The sequence below is a fragment of the Haemaphysalis longicornis genome, unplaced genomic scaffold, assembly GCF_048455015.1.
Source record: "Haemaphysalis longicornis isolate Haplotype H1 unplaced genomic scaffold, Haemaphysalis longicornis Haplotype H1 scaffold_10, whole genome shotgun sequence".
Classification (NCBI taxonomy): Eukaryota; Metazoa; Arthropoda; class Arachnida; order Ixodida; family Ixodidae; genus Haemaphysalis; species Haemaphysalis longicornis.
The window spans coordinates 75,825,978-75,851,581 of record NW_027526204.1 but is presented as its reverse complement, the minus strand read 5'-3'; the positions used below and the strand labels follow the sequence as shown (position 1 = coordinate 75,851,581).

The following is a 25,604-nucleotide window of genomic DNA, read 5'->3' as shown; positions in this document are numbered from 1 at the left end:
TGTTGCCTCAAGAGATGTAAATATACAATAGATGTCACTTAAATGGAAGAGATGTAAAATAGATACAAATATACAAAATATGTCAATAGCTTGCATTACGTCTGTGCATTCACTAGACCTTTATAATGTCGTGTCATATCTTCGCAGTGCACATTTGACACTTAAAAGCGCGCGTGAATACTGCACTATTACTTTTTTAAATGTCAGACAAAATACTAAAAAGACGTCTCAAAATATCGTTTATTTCAGTTTCCTAAGGGGTTGTTCACCCAAGGGTAATTTTTTGGACACCGAGAGCATGTCCTCATGTAGCGCTCGCCTCCTGGTGGAGTATTCTTGTACGAGCACGTCGTCGGCCTGGCACAGGTGCTCGGTCTACGGACGTTCTGTCCTGTGCATGGGTGCTTAGCGTAAGCGCTCAGCGGCTCCGGCTCCTCCATAAAACGCAGGACCTCGGAGGCGGTCACCAAATACACGTCATCCTTCTGCAGCAGCCAGTCGACGAACCGCAGGTAGCCGGCCTTGCGCTCGGGGTGTTTCAGATACGCCTCGTGGAGAAAGACAGGGAAGGGGGCCCGGTTGGTGGTGTAGAATTCCTCGAAGTTTGACCTGCACGTAAGTATTGTGGTATGGAATTTAAATGGTGAATGTAGATGGGGAATGCCTACCCGATGTTCCCGCTGAGCAAACTAAGCTACTGTTTAAATTACTGAAAGAAGTGCACGGACGTACGCTGGAAAGTACGAAATTTCAATCGGAAGTCACCGCTTACATAAAAGCTATCAAAAATGGACAAAAAAATTGTGAAATCAAAAATGACCGCCATCCAGCACAAGGAGCTGGAATAAAAATGTGAGGATTTTCCCTTGTTTGAAGAGCAGCTATCGCAAATGAAACAATCCCTTGCAGGCCTACCCAACCCCACCAACAATCTAACACCGCGTGTCGACGATCTTGAAGATAGATCCCGTCGTAACAAGTTATTATTTCATGGCATTCCATACGCTAAAGAAACTTTGGAACTGATAGAAGCAAGACTAACATCTCTGTTATGTTCCGTCATGGATTCTTTTCAACCCGACGCAATAGAACGTGCGCATCGTTTACGACAAGTCTCGACCTGTCATTGCTAAGTTTTCAATTTCAAACATAAACAAAAATACCCAAGCTTAAGGACAACGCTGTAAATGAAGATTTCTCTGTTACCACTCCTATTTCCAGAAAAAAAATGATCGAATTCGCTAAAAGTCAGCCTGGATCCCGTTCTTTCCAACTCAACTACAAAAGATTACTTAAGAAAAGAAATGTTACATCTACAACGCTAGCATTCACACCTCGCTGGAAAGTGAAACTCGAGACGTCCGCTCCAACCGTACTATCAATGGACCCTCCCATGCCTTATCGTAGGAAAATGAGGGAAGTGGTAATCTTTGTTCATCGTTTTCTTCACCTAAAATTTACAATCCTTTTACCAATGTAAGAATCGTACTTAACGAACATGAGTCATTGCCATCGGCGATGGGCCCGTGTTTCGCCGAAATTATTGCACTAACAGAAACATGGCTTTCCTCTGATGTGCATGACACGGAAATTTTATGCAATGCCCATCACTTTCCCATCTATCATTGCGACCGTACTGAACGTCGAGGCGGGGACTTTCGTTTAGCTGTATCAAAATAGAGAGAATGGTTTAAGGATACTGACGAGGTTTGTCGAGCAAAGAGCCTGACATGGTATGTCACGTGAAAAATGAATCGTGTGAGAAAAAAAACAAGAAAAGGAAAAGAAAAGCAAGAAGAAAAGAAAAAAGATGGAAAAATAGGAAAAAGAAAAAAGTATCGTGAGAACTGGAATCGCAACCAAGTTCAGTAGTTCGGTATAAAAACAAATGTTGAAGTATATTCGAGGAAAGGTTCGCTTCAAGTTGAAAAGAGTTCAGAGACCGCTGAGTAGCATCACGGGAACGCGGAACATTCAGCGTTACAATAGCAGTCATGCTGAACACACACACGAGAAATGTTCACTTTGATATTTCACGGAGATTAAGAGTTGAAACATAATGAACGCGGTCCTATATCATACGTATCATCGATGTTCAGCAGTGTCAAAAAGTGTTGACTAGACCTGAACTACGGAGTAAGCTTGGAAAGACTTTTCTAACACCTCAGGCCATTTTAGCACATGAAAAAGGTCCAAGCTCATCATGCAACGTAAGACGTTATGTGGGTAGTTTGCCCAAAGTCACTGTCAAGGAGAGTCTGGGTGTACCATACCGTTGACACACACAAATGGCATGGTGGATGTCTTCTGGACATTTGCAGTCTTCGCACAAGGGTGAGATGGTCTGCTGAAGCTTAAAACAGAAAAGGCGTGTGTAGGCGACGTTCAGACTTATGCGGTGTACTACAGCGGCGTCGTGCTTGTTGAGACCGGACGGCAACTTGAAAGTACATTCTGGGTCGAGGGAGCAGAGCAGTGCATAGCGACGTAATGGAGAAGCCCATATAGAAAGCTATACCTGGCGCGCAACACGGGACGGCAATGCGGCCACATCTTTCCTAGAGAACGGCACAGCCGCAATAGGAACCTCGTGATTGTGAGCCCGGGAAGCTGTAGCGTCTCTTGTGGAATTCCCGATACACCGCAATGTGCCGGAATCCACTGGAGTTCGACGAGCTGGTGAGCACTGACGGCGTGGTAGTGTAAAAACCGAATGTCTCAGTGTAGCTGTTGATTACGAAAAGACTGAAGGCATTGGAGGGCTGCGCGGGAGTGTGTAAAAATTGCCCATTGACTGGCCGGCTCGGTGGTGATGTATTGAAGAGCCGTACGCATGGCGTCGAGCTCAGTCGCGGTAGATGGTGTCTTCTGGATGAGTTTTTCATGATCGTGGTTCGCAACGCCGGAATATAAACCACAATCGTGGAGGAACCTTCGGTGACTGAGCCATCAGTATATATGTGGGTACGGCAGGCATATTTGCTGTGTAGCAGTTGCAGAGTAAGAAATCTTAAGAGCTGGAGCAGGAAAGTCTGCTCTTCGCCTCATTCCTGGAACAGTTGTGTGAATACTTATGGGTGGGAGCAACCATAGCAGGTACAAATGCACATGTGGGGCCTTGTATTGTTGCGGCAAGAGGTCTTCAAAATATGGAGTACGGGTCTCTGCCAATGGGTGGCTTAGTTGTATCGTCACAAAACGTAAACACGCACGAAGCAGTTCCTGTTTACGCAACGCTATCGGCATCAAACGTCGACAATAAATTATAGTCCCCACAGTGAATGTGGTTTTTGGGACGCAATACACACACGCAGTATTCGCGCCTGCATGCTTTCCAAAGCCTTTATTTTTTCTGCTGGAAGGGGAAACAAGGCAGGAAGGCTGTAGCGTAGTAGAGGTTCCCAGAAAGAATCGTAGAGGCGAAGAATCGAGTATACTGTGCAGCCGCCACAGTTGCTAGAACTCATTCAGAAGGTATTCAAAAATGATGAGAACTTTTCCTTCAAACTTGGGATGTTTGGTGTCCATGTCAATAATCGTTTAAATGTGACGCCTAGAAATTTGCGATTTGCAACGTACGGTATTGGGATTCCCATTCCAGTGAGCTCGTACCGTGTAATGTCTCGCTTCGTGAAAGCGAGTGCCGCTGATTTTGTCGCGGATATTTCTAGTCCGCGCTCCGCAAGGAACGATGAGATCGAATCTATTCCCCGCTGAAGCCTCGCATGGAGCACACGCCGATTGCGCCCAGAGCACCATATGTAAATATCATCTGCGTATACGGAAATCGCAAAAGGTCATGGCAAAAACTTTTCGATTCCGATGAGGGAGATATTAAAAAGTTCTGGACACAATACACCACCTTGCGGAACGCCACGAGTTACGCTGTGCTTCTGTGTGTCGCCGTCAGGCCTGGTCATATAGGTGGTTCTGTTGCTGAGATAATTCGACGGCCTCCAATACCTAACAAATTCATTTGAAAGCAGATAGCGTCATGCGTGGCAGAGTCATACGCAGTCTTGACGTCCAAAAACACCGCTATGATGGAGTTACGCTGTGCTTTTCCGCGCTTGACACAATTTACAAGGACGACAACATTGTGAATGCTGCTCCTGCCTTTTCAGAACCCGGACATCTGTAGCGGGTGCATATTTCTGTTGGTGAAGTCCTAATCTAATTGAAGCAGCCCCATTTTTTATATGAGCTTGCCTACACAGCCCAAAAGTGCAATAGGTAGGTACGACTGAATGTCTGTGAAATGTTTGCCTGGTATTTATATTGGCACATTGCGAGAAAACTTCCATGTGGGCTGAAGACGACCAGTCATCTAGTAGTGGTTGAAAATAGCCAGGAGAAATCTCTTGCCCGCATACCGTAGATCAGCGCGTGCAGTGTAGGTTATGGCTTCTGAGCCAGGGAATAAGACTTGTAAACCGATGATAAAGCCATGACGAGTTGCGACATTGTGAGTGGGTCATAAAGAAGGGGATTTTTATCGGATGGGCGTCCACTACCCGGTAGCGAAAGTAGCGGAGGCGATGTTAATGCAGCCGCAATTCTTGTACAGAACATCTCCGCAACGTGTGAGATTCCATACGTGTGAGATTGTGAGCTTGTTACGCAATGAAATCTAAATAAATTGGTGGAGACACGTCTGTGGTGTGCGAAGACTTCCGGTCAGGCTCAATATTCCAGTAAGCGGATTCAGGGCGCCCAACTTTGAGCCGAAAGACTTCTGCTTAACTCAAGCTTAGTCAATTTGCACATGGGCCGCTGAATGCGCTTTTGCACGCGCCTGGATGCTCGAATGTCCTCAAGTGCCAAAGTTTTCCGCACTCTTCTTTCTGCTCGCCAGCGTATGGCACCAAGCCTTTCAAACTCTACGTCGGCGACGTTGTATGACTTGGGTTATATGAAAGCCTTCGTGCTCGTTTCGCGCCCTAGCCATCGTGCTTACGAAGTCGTCGTAGGAGAACACTGATCCCAGGCCCTTTTGGACTGCTGTGGAGAAAACCTCCCAGTTTCGGAATCGAACCTGTGTCTGCATCAAAATATATTCCATCCAAGTGTGTACATGTAACAGTCATTTAGAAATAATTTGGACCTCCATGATGCCTCACCATCAAAATATAGTCTGGTATTTGCTATCGACCTCCTTCCTCAAGAACGTTTGTGAACGATCTACATAACGCAATCAACTTAATGTCCACACATATCCTTTCCTGGTGCCTTTTCCTACTGGGTGACTTCAACTTTCCCAATATTTGTAGGAGCACACAACCGCCCTACTTATCGCCATTTTCGACTGAAGCAAGTATTTTTTATATTTCTGCTCTGTATTTTTTTCTAAGCCAATTGATAACACAGCCGACTAGAACAATAACACTGCAAGTACTTTCAACCTTATCTTAACGAACCGTCGTAGTTTTGCTTCATATGTCACTTATTCCCCTAGACTGAGTGATCATTTGCTGTTGACTTCCAGAAAATGCAAAAGAGAAAAATATATTCGTGACTACAAGAACGCTAATTTCAAAGCCATTAACAACGAACTGTCAGCCTTTACCGAGACATTCTTGCTGCACTTTGATAACCAATCTGTTCAATGTAATTCGGATTTATTCTCCAATAAAATTCACCAGCTAATGGATAAATACATTCCGAATCATATAGTTACATGTTATTCCCACGCACCATGGTAAAACTGGCATATCAAGCGCCGGTCTAGCCGTACGAAGTCCTTTTACATATTAGCCAAAAATTCCCCCACGTGAAATCGCTGGTATACTTATCGCGTCGCTTCAGAAGTCTACGTCCGTGCCATAAAAATGCTAAAAAATCGTTCTTATCTAAACTACTGCCATGTATGTTAAGAAGTAACATTAAGAAATTTTGGCGCGTTATAATTCACCCGCTCATGATGTCATTGCCCTCTTGTGCTCCTGTAACAATCCTGTGCTTTTTCACGTTTGCGCGTCTATCTTAAACGACACCTTTGTAGAAAGCTTTTCTACCACTAATGTCGTTAAGCTGCCGGCCGTCGAACATTTCGGATAAATTGTCCTCTCTCAAATGATTGTCGATACTCTTCGCATTTCCAAATTATTTGACGGTTTACAGAATCATTGTTACCCTGCTTTGGATATAATTACTGCAAAGTTTCTGAAAAATACAACTGCCTAATGTTCTATACTACTAACAAAAATTTTCCAACAATCACTGGATACATTTACGTTACCCGCTGCGTGGAATATCGGGAAGGTGATTCCTCTGTAATAAACTGTAAATAAATACGATCCCGCCAATCACCGCCCAAATTCACTCCCCAGCACATGTTGTAAAATGCTCGAAAATGTTATGTTTTCTAATCTGGTTAATTTCCTTCAATCTAACTCATTTTTCACTTCGGCACAACACGGTTTCCCGAAATCATAACCTTATTAAACTCAAATGGTTACATTTAAGCAAGGTCTTCACCGTATTCCTGATCGTTCATCTAAACAGATTGTATGTTTTTGGACTTTACCAAGGCATTTGACAAGGTCCCTTATACAATTCTCCTTTATAAACTAAGCCAACTAAATTTCTATGATAATCTTCAAAATGGATAGAATGTTTTCTTACTAATCGTTCACAATTCGTTACAGCAAATTGCTACAACTCCCCGAAATGAGACATACACTTCGGTGTACCTCAGGGGTGAGTCCTTGGTCCGCTGTTCGTTTTAATTTACATAATTGATCTCTCCATCCTGGTAACTTATTAAATCCACCTTTTTGCTGACGATTGTGTCGTCTACAGATGAATTAACGTCGACAACGATTGCGCAATTCATCAGTCTGATCTTACTAGTATCGCTAAATGGCCTCATGATTGCCGAATGGAGCTCAACACTAACGAAAGCAAAGTCATGCATGTATCCCGTACAAACACCACTCCGTCACTTGATTTTTTTTAATAATTCCACTTTAGAATTTCTTGTCTCCTATAAGTACATTGGCATTCACATCATATCTAACGTGTCCTGGGCCCTCACCATCGAATACGTTGTGGACAGTGGTAACCGTATGCTGGGGTATATCAGGCGAAAGTTTTTAACGCCCCCTCTGAACTTAAACTGGTGCTTTTTACAACACCAGTAAGTCCAAATTAGAGTACGCCGTGCGGATATGGGATAGCACTCACGAAATACTAACAACTGCACTCGAACTAGTACAGAACAATGCAATTTGCTTCATTCTCTCTAATTATATCCGACGTGCAAGCATAACAGCAATAATAAAAACACTTGGCCGACCTAAGTTGTCTCGTCGAAGGTTTTTTCGTCTAACCCTGTTGCATAAATTGTGTCACTACGCGGAGCTCTGGAAAATAATTCCACCACCTCAATACATTCCAATCGCATTGATCGCTCTCACAAAGTTGGTCTTGAATCATGCAACACAAAAACCTTCTGTCATTCATTTCTTCCCCATACATCCGGCAAATAGAACCCGTTTTCCCGTGACATTGTTTATATTATTGAAGACCTCAATTTTCGTGAGAAATTAGCTAATAATATATATTCAGGAGCAATCTAATGTTTTTTTGTTATACTGATTCCACTGTATTATTTTTTTTGCTTTGTAACCCACTCCCCCCCTATAATGCGTCTGGCCCTGAGGAGTACAAAAATAAATAAACTCATAAAATAAATAAATGCTCTCGTGTACCCCATTTGAGAACCACTCATCAAAGCAGCAGCACGTCAGTAGGTACTCTTCACGGATTCTCCGGTGGTATTTCAGAGCTTAACTTCTTACGCAGACCACGAGCTCATTTTCTAACTTAATACCTTGCGCCTACAAGCTCAAAAGACACATTAAGTGGGTCAAAACATACATGCAGCTTCAATGGATTCCTGCTTGTTGTGGTACTACCGGGACCGTTACGGAGATCACTGCAACATCGATCGCGCATGATTTACGCGGGACAGTTTTACATTGGCCGTTATCTAGACAAAATGCTTCCTGTCTTTCGTCAAAAGTTACCTGGATTATTCTGCGATCACGGAGGCTGCTGCGCCGCAGAAATATACAGATATATATATATATATATATATATATATATATATACATACACATATATATATATATATATATATATTAGTATATATATATATATATATATATATATATATATATATATATATTGCTCACACACTTACCAAGAATGACGACGCTGTTTTTTTACCACGTGCGGCTGAATGTCCCTTACACAAGCGTTTCCTATCAATCGCGAGGACCTAAACTACATTATATGTGGTTGCGTGCGGTATACAGCATCTTGGGAGACCCTACTACTGTGCCTGGGCCAGTCGTTTTCTAGAATACCAACACTTAGTGACGTGTTAGGCCCTGGTATACCTCTAAACGACAATCGCGATCGACAAAACCTTTACTGAATTTCCTGCGAAATACAGGACGCCATTACAATTTTCCAATAGGGCTTCAAAGTGACCCCATCCATCGTCATCACACACATCATATTAACCTCATCGATTTCCTTTCTTCTTATTCATCTCGTGGGGCAAGCTTGACGCATTTGCCTGGATAACCTCACCAGTGCCGATAAAGATCATTCTTTTCTCTTCTCTCCCTCTTTCTCCGGCGATGTTAGTATGAAGGCAGAAAGTACTCAGCTAGAATATTTGGAATTCAATTGGGTGTTCTGTCGTAATTTAATACCATAGTCCCCTTGGGGCAGACTTTGAAATACTTGCTGGCTTTCTTGCTGCTGTCCGAGGTGGCTTTCTTGCTGCTGTCCTGCAACACTCTTTGAGCAGTGCAAGTAAACCTGCGCGACGTTTAGATTACACTGCCAGGAGTACCTGAGCCAAATATTACACGTGCACGTGAAGCGGTGAGCGCGCAAATCGATGTGAAAGACGCGGAAAAACAAACCGCTCTCTCTTCAGTTGTCCTCATTATGCATGGCCTAAGGGACGTCACATAGGCCATGGCTGCCCGATCGGCTGTCACTGGTCAACTTCGCGGCTAGATTCTCCCATTTCCGTCGTCGTCATCGCTGTGTACGAACCTCTTCTATGCCTGAACCTGTAGGCACAGTTTTGCCGTTTATTTTGTATTTTGAGTGCGCGCGGAGTTTGAGTGATGAGCTCAATACTTCCCTTTCAACGGGATTACTCGATTACAAACGTTTATTGCTTCAAAAACGCCCTACCAGCCCGAGCGCGCACTTGCGAGCAGGCACCCATGCCTGCTTTTTTGTGGCACCAGACCGGAAGTAGGCCCCTCCGCGTTGCTCGAGAAAAGGAGAAAACTACCCGGCATGTGATATATCGAAGACCGCCGAAGAAAACGCCGCGAGCCGCCCCCCTCTCCGGGAGAGAGCGCGCAGCTTTCGTCGCCTTGTCCGCGTTCGGGTTGAGAGGGAACGATTATGCGGGATTTCTCATCGCGCGTAGTTTCGTTAATTGTGAACGGATTTTCATAATTATTGCGGGAAAAGATTTCTGGGACAATAGACTTTATCTCAAAATACAGTACTAGTAGTCGATGGCAAGTGTTGCAGGGTCGTTTTAACTATCTCTTAATCCAGTATAAAATAAGCCTAGGCTGTACACGTATACCAGTGGACGCAAAATCGTGTAACATACAGATCAAACGTAGTCAAAGTACGGCTGAGCAGATATGGAGTATTCGATGAAATACCCATGAAAATGAATGTCGGTCTGGTATACCCTCGAAGTATACCCTAATGTCCATCCTTTACCTATATGCATACGCTGAAATTTCATTTTAGGTGATGCCCGCGACCGGTGGGTTGGTATTCAGTTGCCAGGAATAAAGTGGATTCCATACCAAAGAAATTTTGCGTCTTGCTCTCTCCCTCTTTCCATCTCGTTGCAAGGAGCACAAAACATAGCAACTTAACATTTCTATCTCCAAATAAAACTAGAAAAACGGCTATTTTCAAACGAACAAAATCTTTCAAAGGAACACAATATTCATATGAATGTTGAAAATCGCGGAAGACGAAGAATATAACCTATAATTTCCCTACAGGTGGCTAAGGCGTACCTAAGGTATTTTCAAGTGGAAATTGGAGCACAGAAAAATTGACAAAGACACAGAAAGACCAGACGGGACTAGCGCTCACTTACAACTGTGTTTATTTTGCAGAAAGCATCGAAGTATAAGAGTCGACGGAGCCCATTATCACGTTTTTAAAAGATCTAAAAACGCTTGCTCTTTGCCACGCAAACATACCGAAGTGTCGCTAACACACTTGTCAACCATTCTTCTGATGTGATAAGCCTCCATTAATTCTCGCGCTGTCTTATCACGGCTTCTGCCTACAATCTTAATCTCCTGAAACAATGGGGTGCATTTTTTGTTACTACACTCACTGCAGTGGGTGGGGAAGTGTGCCCCCTTTGCGTTTGTTAGCGAAAGATAATGTTCCCTTGCACGGTCATTTCCGCATCTTCCCGTCTGACCGATGTACTCTTTGCCGCATGTCAGAGGAATGCGGTAGACCACTCCAACTGCGCAGTCCACGTACTGATTAGCATGCCGATGCTGTTTTAAAGGTTTTTAGGTATATAGACGATTTTCATATATTTTTGAAAAAACAAGATTTGCCCACGAAGGACTCTTCAATAGACAGCGTTTTGTCAACGTTCCGACGAGTGGGCAAAGGCCTATCCTTTACCCACGAACTTCCTGACCAAGATCACTTACAGTTTTTACATATTAACATCACCTTCTCGCACAACCATGTCTGCTGGTCTTACCAGCCTAGAGCCCGAAAATAGTTTCTACCTTATGATTCAGCTCATTCAAAGACCATCAAGAAGACAATAGCGGCGTCATGCTTACAGTCATCCCTCCTGAAATCTTGCATCCATTCCGCAGACAAAAGCTTCAGAGTACAGGTTACTCGGCTTGAAAAAGCCGGTTTCCCTTGCACGGTACTAGTCGCAGTTGTTGAAACCCTCCTCCAGAAGCTTAACGGCAGAACTGACCGCAGAACTGAGCCAGCCACGAAAGAAAAAATGGCGGCCGTGGTGCCTTATATCCACAAGGTGGTTCATAACTTGAAAAAAGTCGCCACCCGGCACAACGTACCCGTTGTGTTTTCTGCTCCCAAAAAGCTTGCGCAGATATGTCCACGAACTTGCGCCCGAGGCGACAAGAAAAAAGCTTGCCAAAAGCGGCATGCTAATCAGTACGTGGACTGCGCAGTTGGAGTGGTCTACCGCATTCCTCTGACATGCGGCAAAGAGTACATCGGTCAGACGGGAAGATGCGTAAATGACCGTGCAAGGGAACATTATCTTTCGCTAACAAACGCAAAGGAGGCACACTTGCCAACCCACTGTAGTGAGTGTAGTAACAAAAAATGCACCCCACTGTTTCAGGAGTTTAAGATTGTAGGCAGAAGCCGTGATAAGACAGCGCGAGAATTAATGGAGGCTTATCACATCAGAAGAATGGGTGACAAGTGTGTTAGCGACACTTCGGTATGTTTGCGTGGCAAAGAGCAAGCGTTTTTAGATCTTTTAAATGCGTGATAATGGGCTCCGTCGACTCTTATACTTCAATGCTTTCTGCAAAATAAACACAGTTGTAAGTGAGCGCTAGTCCCGTCTGGTCTTTCTGTGTCTTTGTCAAATTTTTTGCGCTCAAATTTCCACTTGAAAACATGAACCAACTAGCCCAACAACACGTTTTATTAAGTACCTAAGGTAGTCGAAGGTGTCATTAGCGGTCACCGGCTGCGGCAGGCAGGCGTCAGCCATAGCGCAAGGCAGGATTCCCTCTGTGTGCTTCGGGAACAGCACGTTAATAGGCAGCACCCAGAGTCCAGGGTAGGAGCCTTCGGGACACGGCCACACGTTGCAGCTTCGTCGGAAGCCAAAGTCCATGGTGTACGGGTAGAATGGGCGCTCTCCTCGGACACGTTGGTGGACAAGAGTGCTGTCGTACCTGCACGCAAATTCAAACATTGCTATGAACAAGGGGTTGTTCTGTACGTTTCAAGTGCGAATGCACTGTATAAGCGACCCCAAACCATCCACCGCCGGCGGCGGCGGCGGCGGCGGCGTCGGCGTCCGCAGTGCTCCTCTATATTATAAAAGAAACAGCATCCGGCGCCAGGTTTCGATCCGAGGACTTTGCGGCCGCAGCGCGACGCTCTACCGACCAAGCCACGGATGCGACGGTGATATCAGTGTTAGTGACCGCCTTATATCTTTAACGCATTCAAACTACGTCGTCAGCGGCGTGCGTTGGCGACTCAGCGGCGTTATAGCGGCTTGATAACTGCGTGGTGTACACGTGATACTACAAACCCGATGGAAGAGATGGAAGAGAAGGCGGCTAGGCGGTGGGCTGCGGGGGCCGAGCGCAAGCGCCACAAGCGGGCCGACAACCGTGCATTCGCACTTTCACATTCTCCCCCTCGGGGAAATGCGGGGGAATTTTTGTTTTTTATTTTCAACCCAACAATATTGTTTGAAACCGGGCTCTTTGAGGTCCGCAAAGATAAAATAGTTTTGTTGTGAACTGAACAACTGAAATGCCCTTCACTGAATGCTGATGTGGTAGTTGGTACGGTGCAATGGTGTGGATGAACCTCTGAGGAGTAGCTCTATTCAGACAACTAAATGAAAACCTGAGTGTCCTACCTCGCCTTCAAAATCACTCATTTGTCGGTGACCGTAGGAGTTTGCAGCGCGTGGAACAATCAAGGAGGATTGGCCAGGAATCGGGCGTGAGAAGGGCTAATGCACCCGCTTAAAGGAGTACTGACACGAAATTTCAAAGCTGAGATCCTCTCTAGCAATCAAGTACAACGACAACACAAATAGGTGTCTGTGAATAAATGCATCTTTCTTTCTTTGTAGTTGTGTGTGTGTGTGTGATCTCTCTTTCGCGAACATTACCGAACCGCGCAAATTCAACTCGTGCATTCGCACTTTCACATTCTTCCCCTCGGGGAAATGCGGGGAATTTTTTGGCGATAGTTACTTTCCACTGTGATTCATTCTATACCCACTCGTTCCATTTCAAACCTATTTTTTTTGGTCGCTGAGGTGCACCAATTTTTCAGCGAGAAAAGAGGGACATCTTTTTTTTGCGGTATAATATGGCGGTATAATTGTGATGGTATTGGGGACAATTCCCCAAGACGCGCATTGCCGGAACTGGACAGGCGGTTGGGCCGAGCGGATAAGACGGAGGCGGCCATTTATCAAGACAGGACGAGGAGATGAGAATAGGGGTTCAGGGTAAACAAGATTGCGATAAAAAACTCATCCTAAAACCGACAAAGTTTGGCGAAAGCCCCTAAAGGGCCCATCTCCCCGCGAGGGGGACTCGAGTAAATGCGTCGCATAGGGGGTGGGTGTATTGCGTTAACGTTTAGTGTTTGGGGAGTTGGTGGTAGTGAATGCGTTGTATCAGAAGCTTCTTGACGTAGTTTGAATGAGTCAAGGATATAAGCAACATTCGTAGCCTTTCATTCTGTGTCGGCTTTGTGGCGCAGTGGGTAGAGCACCATGTACCTTGCGTTCCGCCCGCTGGGTCGTGGGATCGAAACCAGGCGCCGGTAAGTATTATTTTTTTATATAGTGTAGGGGGAGGGGTGCGGACCTGTTGTTGAGAGCGAGGAGGGTAGCGTGATGCGGGAGAGGAGGAGTGGGGGAGAGGGCGCGCCTGCGCGCTGAGCTGTTGCGGACGCACGGCGGACGCTACATGTGAGTTAAAGAAATGCTCTTCATTTAAAACTAGCACGCCTAAGTTCAATTAAAAAAGAAACCGGTAAACCCCGAAACTTCTCTCGTGCTGTGGCACCCTTGATGCAGTCGATGCGAATACCGTCTCGGTTATGGGCGGCGTTTGGTAGCTCGGTGCCGGGAACACAAGTCGCCGAGTCGATACCGGCGATTCATGGCGCGGCCGCCTAGAAGCACGTAGATACGGCTGGCGCTGCGACCTGGTTCCGTTTCCGTGCGTACTCAACAACGGCGTCCGCAGACCACGAATACCTTATCTTGCGCGCAGCCCTCAGAACTATACTCCTTCTGATGCACTGTGCTACGTAAGCCAGTCACGATCCCATCTTTTTCTTCTCCTCCCATCACTGGTATGACTTGGGCTATTCTGCCGGTTTGCTTCTGGCGGCATCTTGCTGGCGCATACCCACAGAGGCGGCTGTCCAACTTCGCTCATCTTTCTTCATATTAATCTTCGTCATCATACTTGATGAACCTTGGACGCATCGCCGCAGTCCTCTACCTCATCGCAATGCTCCCCCCTTAAGAAAGTTGTTGAGGATGACCGACACTCTTTCAAAAAAATATCACACAGTGAGATGAAAAATGACACACATTAAGGCATCGCATACATCTAATCATCAAAAGTTCAGTGGTAATCCCAAATAATCACCATGAAAAACTATAGACGCTTGTTACGAGTAAAGCTACACTCTGCTAAGTAATTCCATAGCAAAATTTCTACTTCCCCGAATGCACTGGGAAAGAATGAGTACTCTTGCGAGACCAGGTGAGATTATTCCATGCGAAGTGTGAAGTTCATTCATCCGTCTGGCGTTTGGAAAACGTAAACCGACGGCGACACCTGTTCAAATATGCTGCAGGCCTGTTCTTGCTCCGGAGGCCACTATAGCGGGTGCTTCACAAATGTGACATGATTTGACCTATTTGTTCACGGCGGAATAGATGTTCGGCCAATAAAATTTTCACACAATCCTGGCGGTTCTTTTCCGAAAGCATTGATTCACAGCTGCCATATGCAAATGCGGAGAGGAAAGCACTGGTTGTCAGGGATTGCCGGACCATAAGCTGCTGCGCACTGTCTGCCGGAAGGTAGTTGATAATTTCGGTAGGCACGCCCTTGCCTTTTAAAAACTTGTAACGGTTTCTGCTCCTTGATGTAAAGTCAATAGCCGCTTTCTGGAATCACTTCTTCAGCGCGGGATCTTCTTTTTCTGTGGCTTTAGTTACTCTCTCAATTTCAGTGATGGCAATGACCTGTCAGGGGCTTCTCGCTCTTCGTTACGGAAATCACCTTGGCGCCTTCAGAAGTCCTGGCGTTGATTAGGCATGGGTAAGTTTCTTCTGGGGTTTCAGAGGTGTGTTTACGTTAAGTTTAATAATGCTACCAGGTAGGCTCAGGATCACTCACATCTCTGACACCTGCTACATTACCTCTCATAACACAAGAGATTCTGGAATACCGTTGGTGAAGACTTTTCCCTTGTGGTAGGTCGTGCGCACATCTTATTTATTTATTTATTCAAAGTACCCCTAAAGGCCCTCACGCAGGAGGGTATTACATAGGGGGTAGTCAGTGCAGCAGAAACAAACATATGAACAAAATATATACACTGGGAAAAATAGAACATAAAAAGGACAACGCATGCGCGAACACAAATATGATATATGTAATGTTAGCTCGAAATAACGCGTAAAAAATTAACTGTGTACAAGCAACAACAAACAAATTTTTTTAGAAAAAGAACAATCTGTCAGAAATTATACAATAAATAAGCGATAGTTTTGTTTTCAATTCACAACTTCAGTGAGTATTAGTTGATTAAAAGTCAGTTAGTTGTCTTCTGCGAGAAAATCACAGTCGTTGCTTGCAGTCGTTCTTTACAATAACAGTGTTGCTGATATAGTCTTGCAGCAACACTGATATTGGTTTTCCGGTGCATTCCCCATCTACGACTGGCAAGTCTCTACCCACGAAAACAGTTTCCGTTTGTTTCTTGGTAATTTCAAGCTTTCCGCTCGCCTGGTCTTTGCAGAAAGTGACCTATGATGAGAAAACTGGATTCGCCGTGCACGGTTCCCATCAAGGGTGCACGCGCTGACTTTATCAAAGCAGTTCCACTGCCAAACTGGAACGCCTAGGCATTTATGACACAGCTGAAGAGCTCATGGAAGCCCACTCTGTGATTCAACTTTCCCGCCTTTCTACCACCCCTGCAGGCAGATGTATGTTAGATTCGCTCAGGCTTCATGCACCGACCTTTACTGACGAGATAGTATGCATTCCTCCCGACTTACACCATCTCCTACTCCTTCGGCCAATTCCCCGTAATATGCACCCGGAGCACAAAGTTAAACGCCGGGAACATCGTGCATGCGTGCTCGCCCGTAAATACACCATGGTCCCGACCACCGCATATGTGGACGCCGCTAATTATCGCCACCACAATGCTTATGTAGTCACCGCACTCTTCGACCTTAAAGCACCCCCTTACCAAACATTAACTATCGTAACGCGCTCCCCTGCCACTGTGGAAGAGGCGGCCATTGCACTTGCGCTCACTCACCGGCCTACATCAACAATTGTTATTTCTGTTTCAAAAAAGGCCATTCGAAATTTTGCCAGTGGTAACATTTCCCCGCAGGCTCTCAAAATTCTTCCCCAAAATCCTCCCACCTCCTACGCGGAGCTGATTTGGACTCCAGCCCATGCGGGGCTGGAAGGTAATGAAGCGGCTAATCTTGCAGCTCGAGAGCTAACCGTCCGAGCTGGGCCAAATCGCACCCCTTCTCATGGAGCCCAATCCGCCCGTGACAACCTGATAACTTTCCAGGAAATGACCTGCCACTACCGCCTCTCTTGCCGGCGCTACCCTAGACCCCACTGGTCGCTTTCTATCGCAGAGGAACCATACTGGCGCCTTATACAAACCAATGCCCTCCCTTGTCGCGCCAGACTACCTGAAATTTATCTCTCAATATTTCCTTCTCCCCATGCCCCGTCTGCGGAGCCACCGAAACAGTATCTCATACCATTTGGCAATGCCCCCACAACTCATTCCCTCTCAAATCTTCTGAAGATCACTGGGAGGCGGCGTTACGCAGCTCGGACCCTGAAGTCCAGCAAGGACTTGCTGAAAGAGCAGCTCAGGTCACCTGCACCCTCCAAGCGCTGGTCACCACTAGTCCTTAGCCCAACTAGTGCTCAAATAAAGTGTTTCTGTTTCTCTCTCTCTGCGGGTCCCTTCGATCGGCAGTTTTCAGCGTAATGGCCGGGCTTGCGACATTTAAAGCAAAGCACTTGTCGTTCCGACATGCGCCTGTAAAGGATGTGGACGCTTTTATGGAAGGTCCAGATTCCTCACTCGTCACTGGTTCTCTTTTGCCGCCTACCCTACCTCGATTCAGGTTTACACAACCGAGCTTCCAGATAATTTCAGCATACACCTGCCATCGTGCACGGCGATCTTTGGCCGAGTAGTAGTTGCCCTATGAAAAATATCAGCACAAGGAGCCTCCTCTATTGCAGCGCCACCTAACATTTTTTAAATGAGACAGTACAAAAAATTCTCGGAGACTCCGTCCGAATAGACAGTTCAACTAAGCAGCAACATTAGACACCCGAATATACCCTCGCTACCCTCGCATGGAGCGAAACTGGAAGGCGAACAGCTGGCAGTGTAAGGCCCGTTTGAAGCGCTGTCCTCGGCGGAACAGATATCTGGAGACTGGGTGTGACCTTTTGACTTGCATCTGAAGTTCCTATCGCAGAAATCGGGTTAGGGTTGGGGGAAATCAGGAGCGGGGTGCTTTGTTCGAGGATCAGAAGCGGACGCTCCAGGCGCCATGGCAGGAAGCCTTGAAGTTGGGTAACTGCGTAGTAGCACTAAATATGAATTTTGAGATGCAGAAACGAGACTAAAACTGTTGTAAACAGTTCGCGAATGGTCCTGGTACAAGTAAAACTACCACAGAACTTAGAACAACGTGCGCAAAGGCAATAAAACTGCCTAAAATCATAAAGTAGCTTTGCAACCAGGACTGCTTGACATTTTAAGCCGATTTCTTGGATTACTACTGTCAGACGCGAATCTGACGATTGAAAATCGTTTGCTTGTTAACCATTCACGCCCTGATAACAAAAACACAAACGCTGGTGCAGAGTAATTACGAGTGGCACGCATTCTTCGTTGGTAGCAGTGACGCGCGATGACTACGCCTCTTTTACACACCCAGGTGATTAAAAAGCGTGTACAAAATCACTTTTCTGTTGCAAACGTGAAAAAAAAACTGATTTTGAAAGGCCATTTTCTGATCTAACTCCGAACAGCTTTACTTGTTCCACCAACAACACCTAGAACACTATAAAAAGGCGCTCCCAAAGTATCAATCAAATTGATCGATTTTGAATAGCCGCGGTAGCGAAAGTGTTAACATCGTGTTCCTTGAGACATACGACAAGCTTAGAGTGCCAGCTTTTCAAAAACTGTTCTGCGATAATTTTATCGCGGACTCCTTCAAACGTCTTCGTACCTCTACTGTTTTAATCAACGGATAAAAGTAACGAACAAGGAGGAAAATGAACTGCGTTCCTGTTTCTCCATCTTCGGCCTTAGTATTGAAAAACTTGTTCTATCCATGGGTTCTGAATCTGAACCGGAAAAGGAGGCGCTATCTTCACTTTGTGAGAATCGAGGGAGTCCTCAGGACTTATGCTACCGATTACAGTTAGCGCTTCGCCAGTCAAGCACATGCTCAGACCAACTGCCCATTTGTCATGAGGCCATACCTGCGCAAGCGCAACCCTTTCAAATTGCTGTAGGTAGGCATCCATATTTTCTCTGTAATCATCAATTGGAAGGATGAACATGTGCAGGGTTATCTGCGTCAAAAGTTCTCAAGCCACTTGTGATGTTAAAGCGGGTCCTCCCTCTTGCTGATTACTCCTGGCTTCTCCCTGAAGTCGCAGTCTCAAGAGAAGGTTCGCATGTTCGCGTTGCAGACTGGCCTGTTTGCGTTCTTCCTGCGCTTTGGTTGCCTCGCACCCGGCCATACTTTTCTCTCTCAAACGATTCTGTTCAGATCTTACAAATTTCCGCAGTTCGGCATCCTTTAGTCCTAGCTGAGTTCCGATGTAACTATCTTGTCAAGCTACATATCTACGATGTGCTCTGCTGATCCCGAGTTCCAGTATTTTCCTTCTTGTCAAGCTCCATATCTACGATGTGCTCCGTTTATACCGAGTTCTAGTATTTTCCTTTTTCTAGGTGGTATAAAAGAGGTCCTGTTGCGGACACCAGTTTGATGGTATTGGTGGCTAGTCCTTGAGACTCACGTTGCAGAGACGAGAGAGCCGCTGGAGACGAGCGGAGAAGACAGAGGCGAGCATTTACCGAGACGGGGCGAGGTAACAAAAATGGTGTTACAGGGGAAACGCAAATGCCACAAACAAATTCATCCTGAACACACGAGGTTTGGCGAAAGCGGAAAAACTAACAGGTTTAAGTTCAGTTAAAAAAGAAACCGGTAATGAACAAAGCAGCTCACGGGCTGTGGCGCACTTGATGCAGTCGATGCTGACACAGTCCTGGTCGTCGGCGGCGTTTGGTAGCTCGATACCGGAAACATTCTGTCGCCGAGTCGATGCTGGCGATACAATGCGCGGCCTACAAGCAGCACGTAGATATGGGTGGCGGTGAGACCTGGTTGGCCTTTCGGGTGCCCTCAACGACGGCCTCAGCAGACCACGGCTAGCTCATCTTGCCGGCATCAATCAAAACCATGCTCCTTCGAATCCACTTTTAACGGTAACTTTTGCGCACTCGATACGGGGACACAGAAAAAGATGACACGAAGACAAACGAAGAATCCACTCTGCTACGTAAGCTAGTGCCGCTTCCCTCCTGCGGTATCTCGCTTGCGCATACCCACAGAGGCGAATGTCCAACTTCACTCGTCCATCTTCGTAATAATATTACTTCTCGTAGATTGTTCTCGAAACTTACATCACCGTGGCCCTCTACTCCATCACAGTGGTCTCGGCAATGCTAGCATTGTCTTGCATCCTCTATAATGTTTCTGTCGTGGACTACATTGCCGTTGAATCAGTTGATGCTTTGGTTCTCACGCTTCGTTTCTTAATTTCCCAATACCAATTACAATCCGCAATTCTCGTTCACTGCCGACTTGGTTGCCGGGCTGTGTTTCTCGGACAAAGTAAAACGAATGGAAATAGTTTGACAAGGATTCCTGGAACAATCCTCCTCCCTGTCCACAGACCGACAATGCAAAGTCATGGAAAGTCAGTGCTTGAAACGCTACATTGCAATGAGTAAAACAAAAAAATGGTCGTGTGAAAGGGTATGATATCAAGCTCATATCAAGCTGATATCAAGGCTCTAGCAACAGTTTGTTAGGGTAAAAAAATTGACCGAAGGCTAGTTGTTTTTTTTTGTAACACGCTTTACCGACAATTGCGCAGTCAGCAATCTTATTTCTGTCCTCTTTATAGAAATTCAGCGGGCGCCGACGCAACAAAGCGTAAGCTTTCTTTGGTTAAGCTATTTGTTTCCACCGTAACACAAAGACCCTCCGGCGGAGGGTATTACATAATGTGTACATCATATCACAAGGGTGAGACGATAAATCAAACTTTAAATAAAACAAAACACAAAAAAGGAAGACGGCCAAATAAATGACAGTGCATCGCGTAAAAAACGAAACCCTGTCAGAAGGAAAGAAAATGTTCTGGGAGTGCCATGTCGAAACTAATACCGCATCACACCCATGTTTAGTAGCGAGCGGAAAGAAAGATAAACAACAACACGAAAACTGAAACATAAATTTACAAATGAGGCAGTGAAAAGGTGTCAGGTCTGCATGTTTCTTTAAAGAGTATCTGTATATTTTGGCTCATTTGTTTCGATGAAAATGTGTAATAGGAGATTAATCGATTCTATCGCAGTTCGAGGTGTGAATGACTGAACAAATGCGGGTAAAGGACACGTGATGCGTGATGCTGTGTGCAGACTTTGTGTGATGCCGTTTGCTATGTTTTTATACAAAAAGTTAAGTTACACTGCTGTGGGTAAGAGTAATGTAGGCGGGTTTTATGTGGTACCTCGGCACTCACTGTTCAACAGCCGCTCTGCGCGCCATCAAGAACCCAGGAGTCATGGCATGAATTGGGCTGAGATTCTTTAAACCTCATAGATATTACCGTTTCTTGAAGAAAGTCTACGCCTTATGCACTGACCTGAAGTGCTTGTGCAGCATACTGAATCCCTGGTCTCCGCCAGTGATGAGAAAGGGTCCCCTGAAACCGGCGATGTCGGAGAATGGCACATTGCCGAAGGCTGTAAGCATGGCCCGCTGGTCCAAGACCTCCCGCTCCCACTGGGTGGTGTTGATAGTCTGCCAGTAAGAAGAGTCCATCCGGTGGCTGCGATACATAAATAGACATTCGGATCACCGTGGAAGCCTTACGTCAGTAAAAATAATTTCTGCGCGAACCGTTCCGGTTCTGGAAATGGGAACGCAAACAGTTGTTAAAGGAGCCATGAAGAGAAAATACAACTTCGTTTAATTTGAAAGAACTAGGATTAACTAAGAACTTACTAATTAACTAAGATCTAGGATTAACTAAGCCCAGAATCTACGGCACCACAAACTCTTTCAATTCATCTGCTCTCCCACGTGCTATCCGGTTGTGGAACAATCTGCCTGATAATATCGTATCGCTGACTAACCCAGAAACATTCCGTCATCAGCTGCACAAGCATTTTTACATGTGAAACCACCAAACAGGAACGCTGGCAATCCTTTCTGTTAGCACCATGATGTTTTCCTTTTTCTTTCTATTTTTTTTGCGGTTGCGGCTACCACACTAGATGTTATTATTGCTTGTTTTTATTGTCGTGCCACTCTTGCTAGCTGTTATCATGTTCTTTTTTTCTTGTTTCACTGACGTGTTGCTGTATTATATATCTAGTTTTTGTATAATTTCTCTTGTTATTTTTTGTCTATCTGCTGTTTTTGCCCCCCTTACCCAATGCCCCCGGGCCTGTAAGGTATTTTGAATAAATAAATAAACTAGGAAAAAAAAGCAAGAAGGATTTAAAAACTTTAAAATTTTGCGCCACAGTGACGTGTAATGAGCAAGAATGACGTCATACGGGCCAACAATAAAACATAATTTTCAGTGCGTTAACTGCACGTTAGCATTCAAGTGATGCATTCAAATGGAACTAGAGGCCCCATTACAGACGTCCAGTCATGTGTCGTCGCGACAGGTCAGTTAGGCGGCCGCCAACCGCACAAACAAGGTTCCCTGACGTCATAGAAAAGTTGCGGGGAATTGGCTAGGGGGTCGCGACTGCTTCACACGTTTTCTTCAATATCTCCGTTATTTGTTCGAAGGTTGCGATGATATTGGTATCATTGTTATCGGGACTAAGCCGTCTTTTTAATAAACCCAACTTGTATTTTGTCTTCATGGCTCCTTTAAGGTATTTTCCATAAATCCGAGGTCTCTAGCCGCGTTTGGAGTCACGCCATCGTACCAATCCGTAAACGGGCACAACGATTGTTACAACTCTCAGCTCGACACCAACCGAAGGCAAAAAATCATTCATCCTGGCTTGTGCAGGAGAAGCGCGAACATCTGGAGACGAAAGCTCCAAGACCACGAAACTGGCACGTGCGCAACCACCATGCGCCTTCTCTTTGGCTTCACTCTTCGGGCTCTGGTACAATACAAGAACGGTGCGCTACTATTTGGTCCTTATGCTGTAGTCCTTAAGACATAGTTTGAAAACTTGTCCAGGCTTAGGCGACGCGCCATTCCTGTTGAGAATTCGGGGGCAACACTTTGGCGCAGCCTCATTCATTTTCCAGAGTTTCACCGAGTTGCCTGGATTTCAAAAGGATTTGAGTACACATTCAAAATAAAGACCTCTCGAAATCACACGGTCTGCTTCAAAGAAATATTATGGTAATTAGATTGCCAGAAGCAACCTGAGGTCAGCATGCGCACAATACCCTATAACGTTCGAAATATACAAAACTCTTAACGAGAGAAAGTACGGGGCTATAGTGCTTTGAAGTAAAATTAAAAGCTTGACTTTCAGACCGTTGAATAAGTTTTCTGTAGAAAAAATTACAATTATTCTCAACACAAGTACCGCCGGCCCATTGTGGGGCTGTAAACATTCACGCTCATATACATGTATGTCAGCCAACCTATTAGGCTGCAAGAGTGCGGGGGATACATAAAATTTGAATGCAAACGCTTTCAGGCGCGCCTCCTCGTACTTTGCTGTTGAACGTCTGCTGAAGTTTGCGGCCGTGCACGTCACTACTTGAGCGGCCCCCTGGAGAGTAGCCCTGATCCGTTCCTCCACCCCCTCAGCTGTGTCCGTTCCATAGCGGTTAATTGGGGATTACGGTTCCGGATCACGCAGCTTAAAATGTTTATTGACCACCTCTTTTGTGAAGTTAACAATGCGCCTGAGCGAAATAAAAGTTTCAGGCTTTCGTCCTAAAAAACAGATTTAAATGTAAAAAAAATCTACATCAAAAATGTCTGAACTGTTTGGGCAATGCGACACGTCTAACTGGTCCGCAGACAATAATGTTGTGTCGCAATAAAAATAGTAATTGGATGCAACCATCATGCCATGCCACAATGGTTATTCCCGTTCATTCATTTCTCATGTTTGCGTAATCTTTCAACAGTATTTGTCGGCGAACCTTCACAAAACCTATTACTTTCTCAAGGCTTTTGATCTTGCTAAGGCCTTGTATCACGTAGTTTGTTAAACCAACATGACCCATCCTTTGTTTGTCGTCTTAATTCCACTTCCACGGTAGCAAAATCATCTATGGAATTTATATCGCTCACATAGGCGCTTACCTAATAGATTTCACGGCGATCTCACTGCCCCGTGAGTGTAGCTGGTTGACGGCTTCATAGTCGAGGTACTCCCCGGATACGAAGAAAGTCGCCGCGATACCGCATCCTTTCTGCTTGTTTTTTCTTCTAGATTTGTCCAGAAGTTTCTGGTAGAAGGCCATGTTGCCTACATTTACTGCACCGTCGAAAGTCAGCATCACGAACTGGGGCACCTGTTCCACTCGCAGACCGGACGGGGGTGCATCACTTGCGCACACGCACCGAGGGCGCTTGCAGACTTGTTCGTTGCATTTCCGAGTCCCTGGTGTAGCATGATGCCCAATTGTACTGCAAACTAATAAAGCTTGTGCAAGTACAGACATTTAGGTAGCGCTTAACACTTACGGGGGCCGTGTGTACCAATATTAGTCCCTGGCGTGTTTGTCTGTGAAACCTTGTCCTCTAAGAGTACATCACAGTGAGGAATACTCTGAATAAATTGTGGTGGTGGCATAGCCTGCATTTTTCCCACAAGAAGATCGGCCACAATCCTAGCTGACCGAAAATTATGCTGATGAAGATCGCGATGGTCATTGTGCAGCGTGATGCACGTGCATAAGTACACAGGGTACGAACTAGGCTAGTTGGGGTTCGCAAGCTGAGCATTCCTCTGCTGATGATAGTACTTTGCTCTTATCAATACACGATATACAATCCTTGATACAAAAATCCAATGTTGTATTACAGGAATTAGTCGCTTGTTCAGAATTAAATAAAATAAAAATGAACCCCCCTCAACCCAAAGCTATAGGTTTTTGCGTTAAGAATAAAAAGTTTATTCGCATGAAACGATATACATTGACGACCAACCTGTCGAAATTGTTAAAATGCACAAAATTGTTAGGATCCATTTCACTTGTCTTCCAAGCTTGGAAAACCACACAGACTACCTCTGTAAACAGCGTTCGCTTGTTCAGTGGTGCACTATACAGGTCATGGTTCTTACTTCCGGCAAAGGTTAAGATGCAGATTTGTTACGCATTATTTTACTCACAAGTAAATTACTGTTCCTTAGTGTAATGCAATACAACTAAGTCTAACATAATAAAGCTTTTTCAGCTCCAGAAAAGACGGGTTCGGCTGATAACAAATATTAGATGACCCACACAACAAAGGAGCCTTTAAAACATCATATTAAATAAATAGTGTACATTTCTGAATTTCGTTGATACAGACTTACTTATTATTTTTCTTCAACTAGCGTTAGAAATTTACTAACCTCTTTGGTTGGCTTGCAATACCAGATTTCGAATATAAACACGCGATGCCATGACGTCTGAAAAGCATCTTGTTTTTGTTAAAATTACAAAATACAAATGTTTCCCAATAACCTTCCATTAGTTTGGAACAAATATCGATATACAGCCAAATTCTCCCACAAACAAGTTCGACAATATTTTTGCGATTCGAAGTAGCACTACTTTTCATTACCTCTGTTTACTCAATTTGAGATTTCTTGCATACGTATTCCGACAATTATGTTTTGAATGACCTCCAGGAAATCGAATTGTCATCTTGTCTGTTTTGTGTGTTTTTTGAAGTATTGTGAATTGTTGGAACTGTGTAAACCTTTTATTTATTTATAAACCTTTTTTATTGTTGAATGCTCTTTTGCTATGTTCAAGTGTAAAATTGTGTTTTTGTGATTATGCTCGACGCTCCGCCTTGTAGTGGTTTCGTAGGCTCCGTCAAGCTGCTTATGCAGCTTTTACCCAGGAAACCACCCAGTTGTATCTGGAAATAAATATTGATTTTCAATGATTTGATATGCTTTGATATGACTTGATATGACAAGGAAGACCGCATTTTCTGTCCTACATGCGTGTATATAAGGATAGAGTGGAATAC

At 45.0% G+C, this 25,604-nt stretch overlaps 1 protein-coding gene across 1 annotated transcript; it reads right to left on the bottom strand.

The window, feature by feature from the left end:
- Positions 1-222: 222 nt before the first annotated feature.
- LOC144157808 (chitin deacetylase 8-like) lies at positions 223-24,043 on the bottom strand. The gene is made up of 4 exons (XM_077688555.1): positions 23,718-24,043; positions 21,060-21,245; positions 11,748-11,993; positions 223-609 (listed from the first exon to the last, which is right to left on the bottom strand). Exons 1-4 carry the CDS (start codon positions 23,912-23,914, stop codon positions 246-248), a joined length of 993 nt encoding a protein of 330 aa, XP_077544681.1. The 5' UTR covers positions 23,915-24,043; the 3' UTR covers positions 223-245.
- Positions 24,044-25,604: the final 1,561 nt, after the last annotated feature.

Excerpts from the sequence above, each read along its gene's own strand:
- LOC144157808 (XM_077688555.1), bottom strand. The coding sequence starts at position 23,914 with ATGCTGACTTTCGACGGTGCAGTAAATGTAGGCAACATGGCCTTCTAC. Across the intron at positions 21,246-23,717 it reads ATCGCCGTGAAATCTATTAG|CCACCGGATGGACTCTTCTT; the intron begins GTAAGCGCCTAT and ends TATGTATCGCAG. Across the intron at positions 11,994-21,059 it reads ATGCTGCACAAGCACTTCAG|GTACGACAGCACTCTTGTCC; the intron begins GTCAGTGCATAA and ends ATTTGCGTGCAG.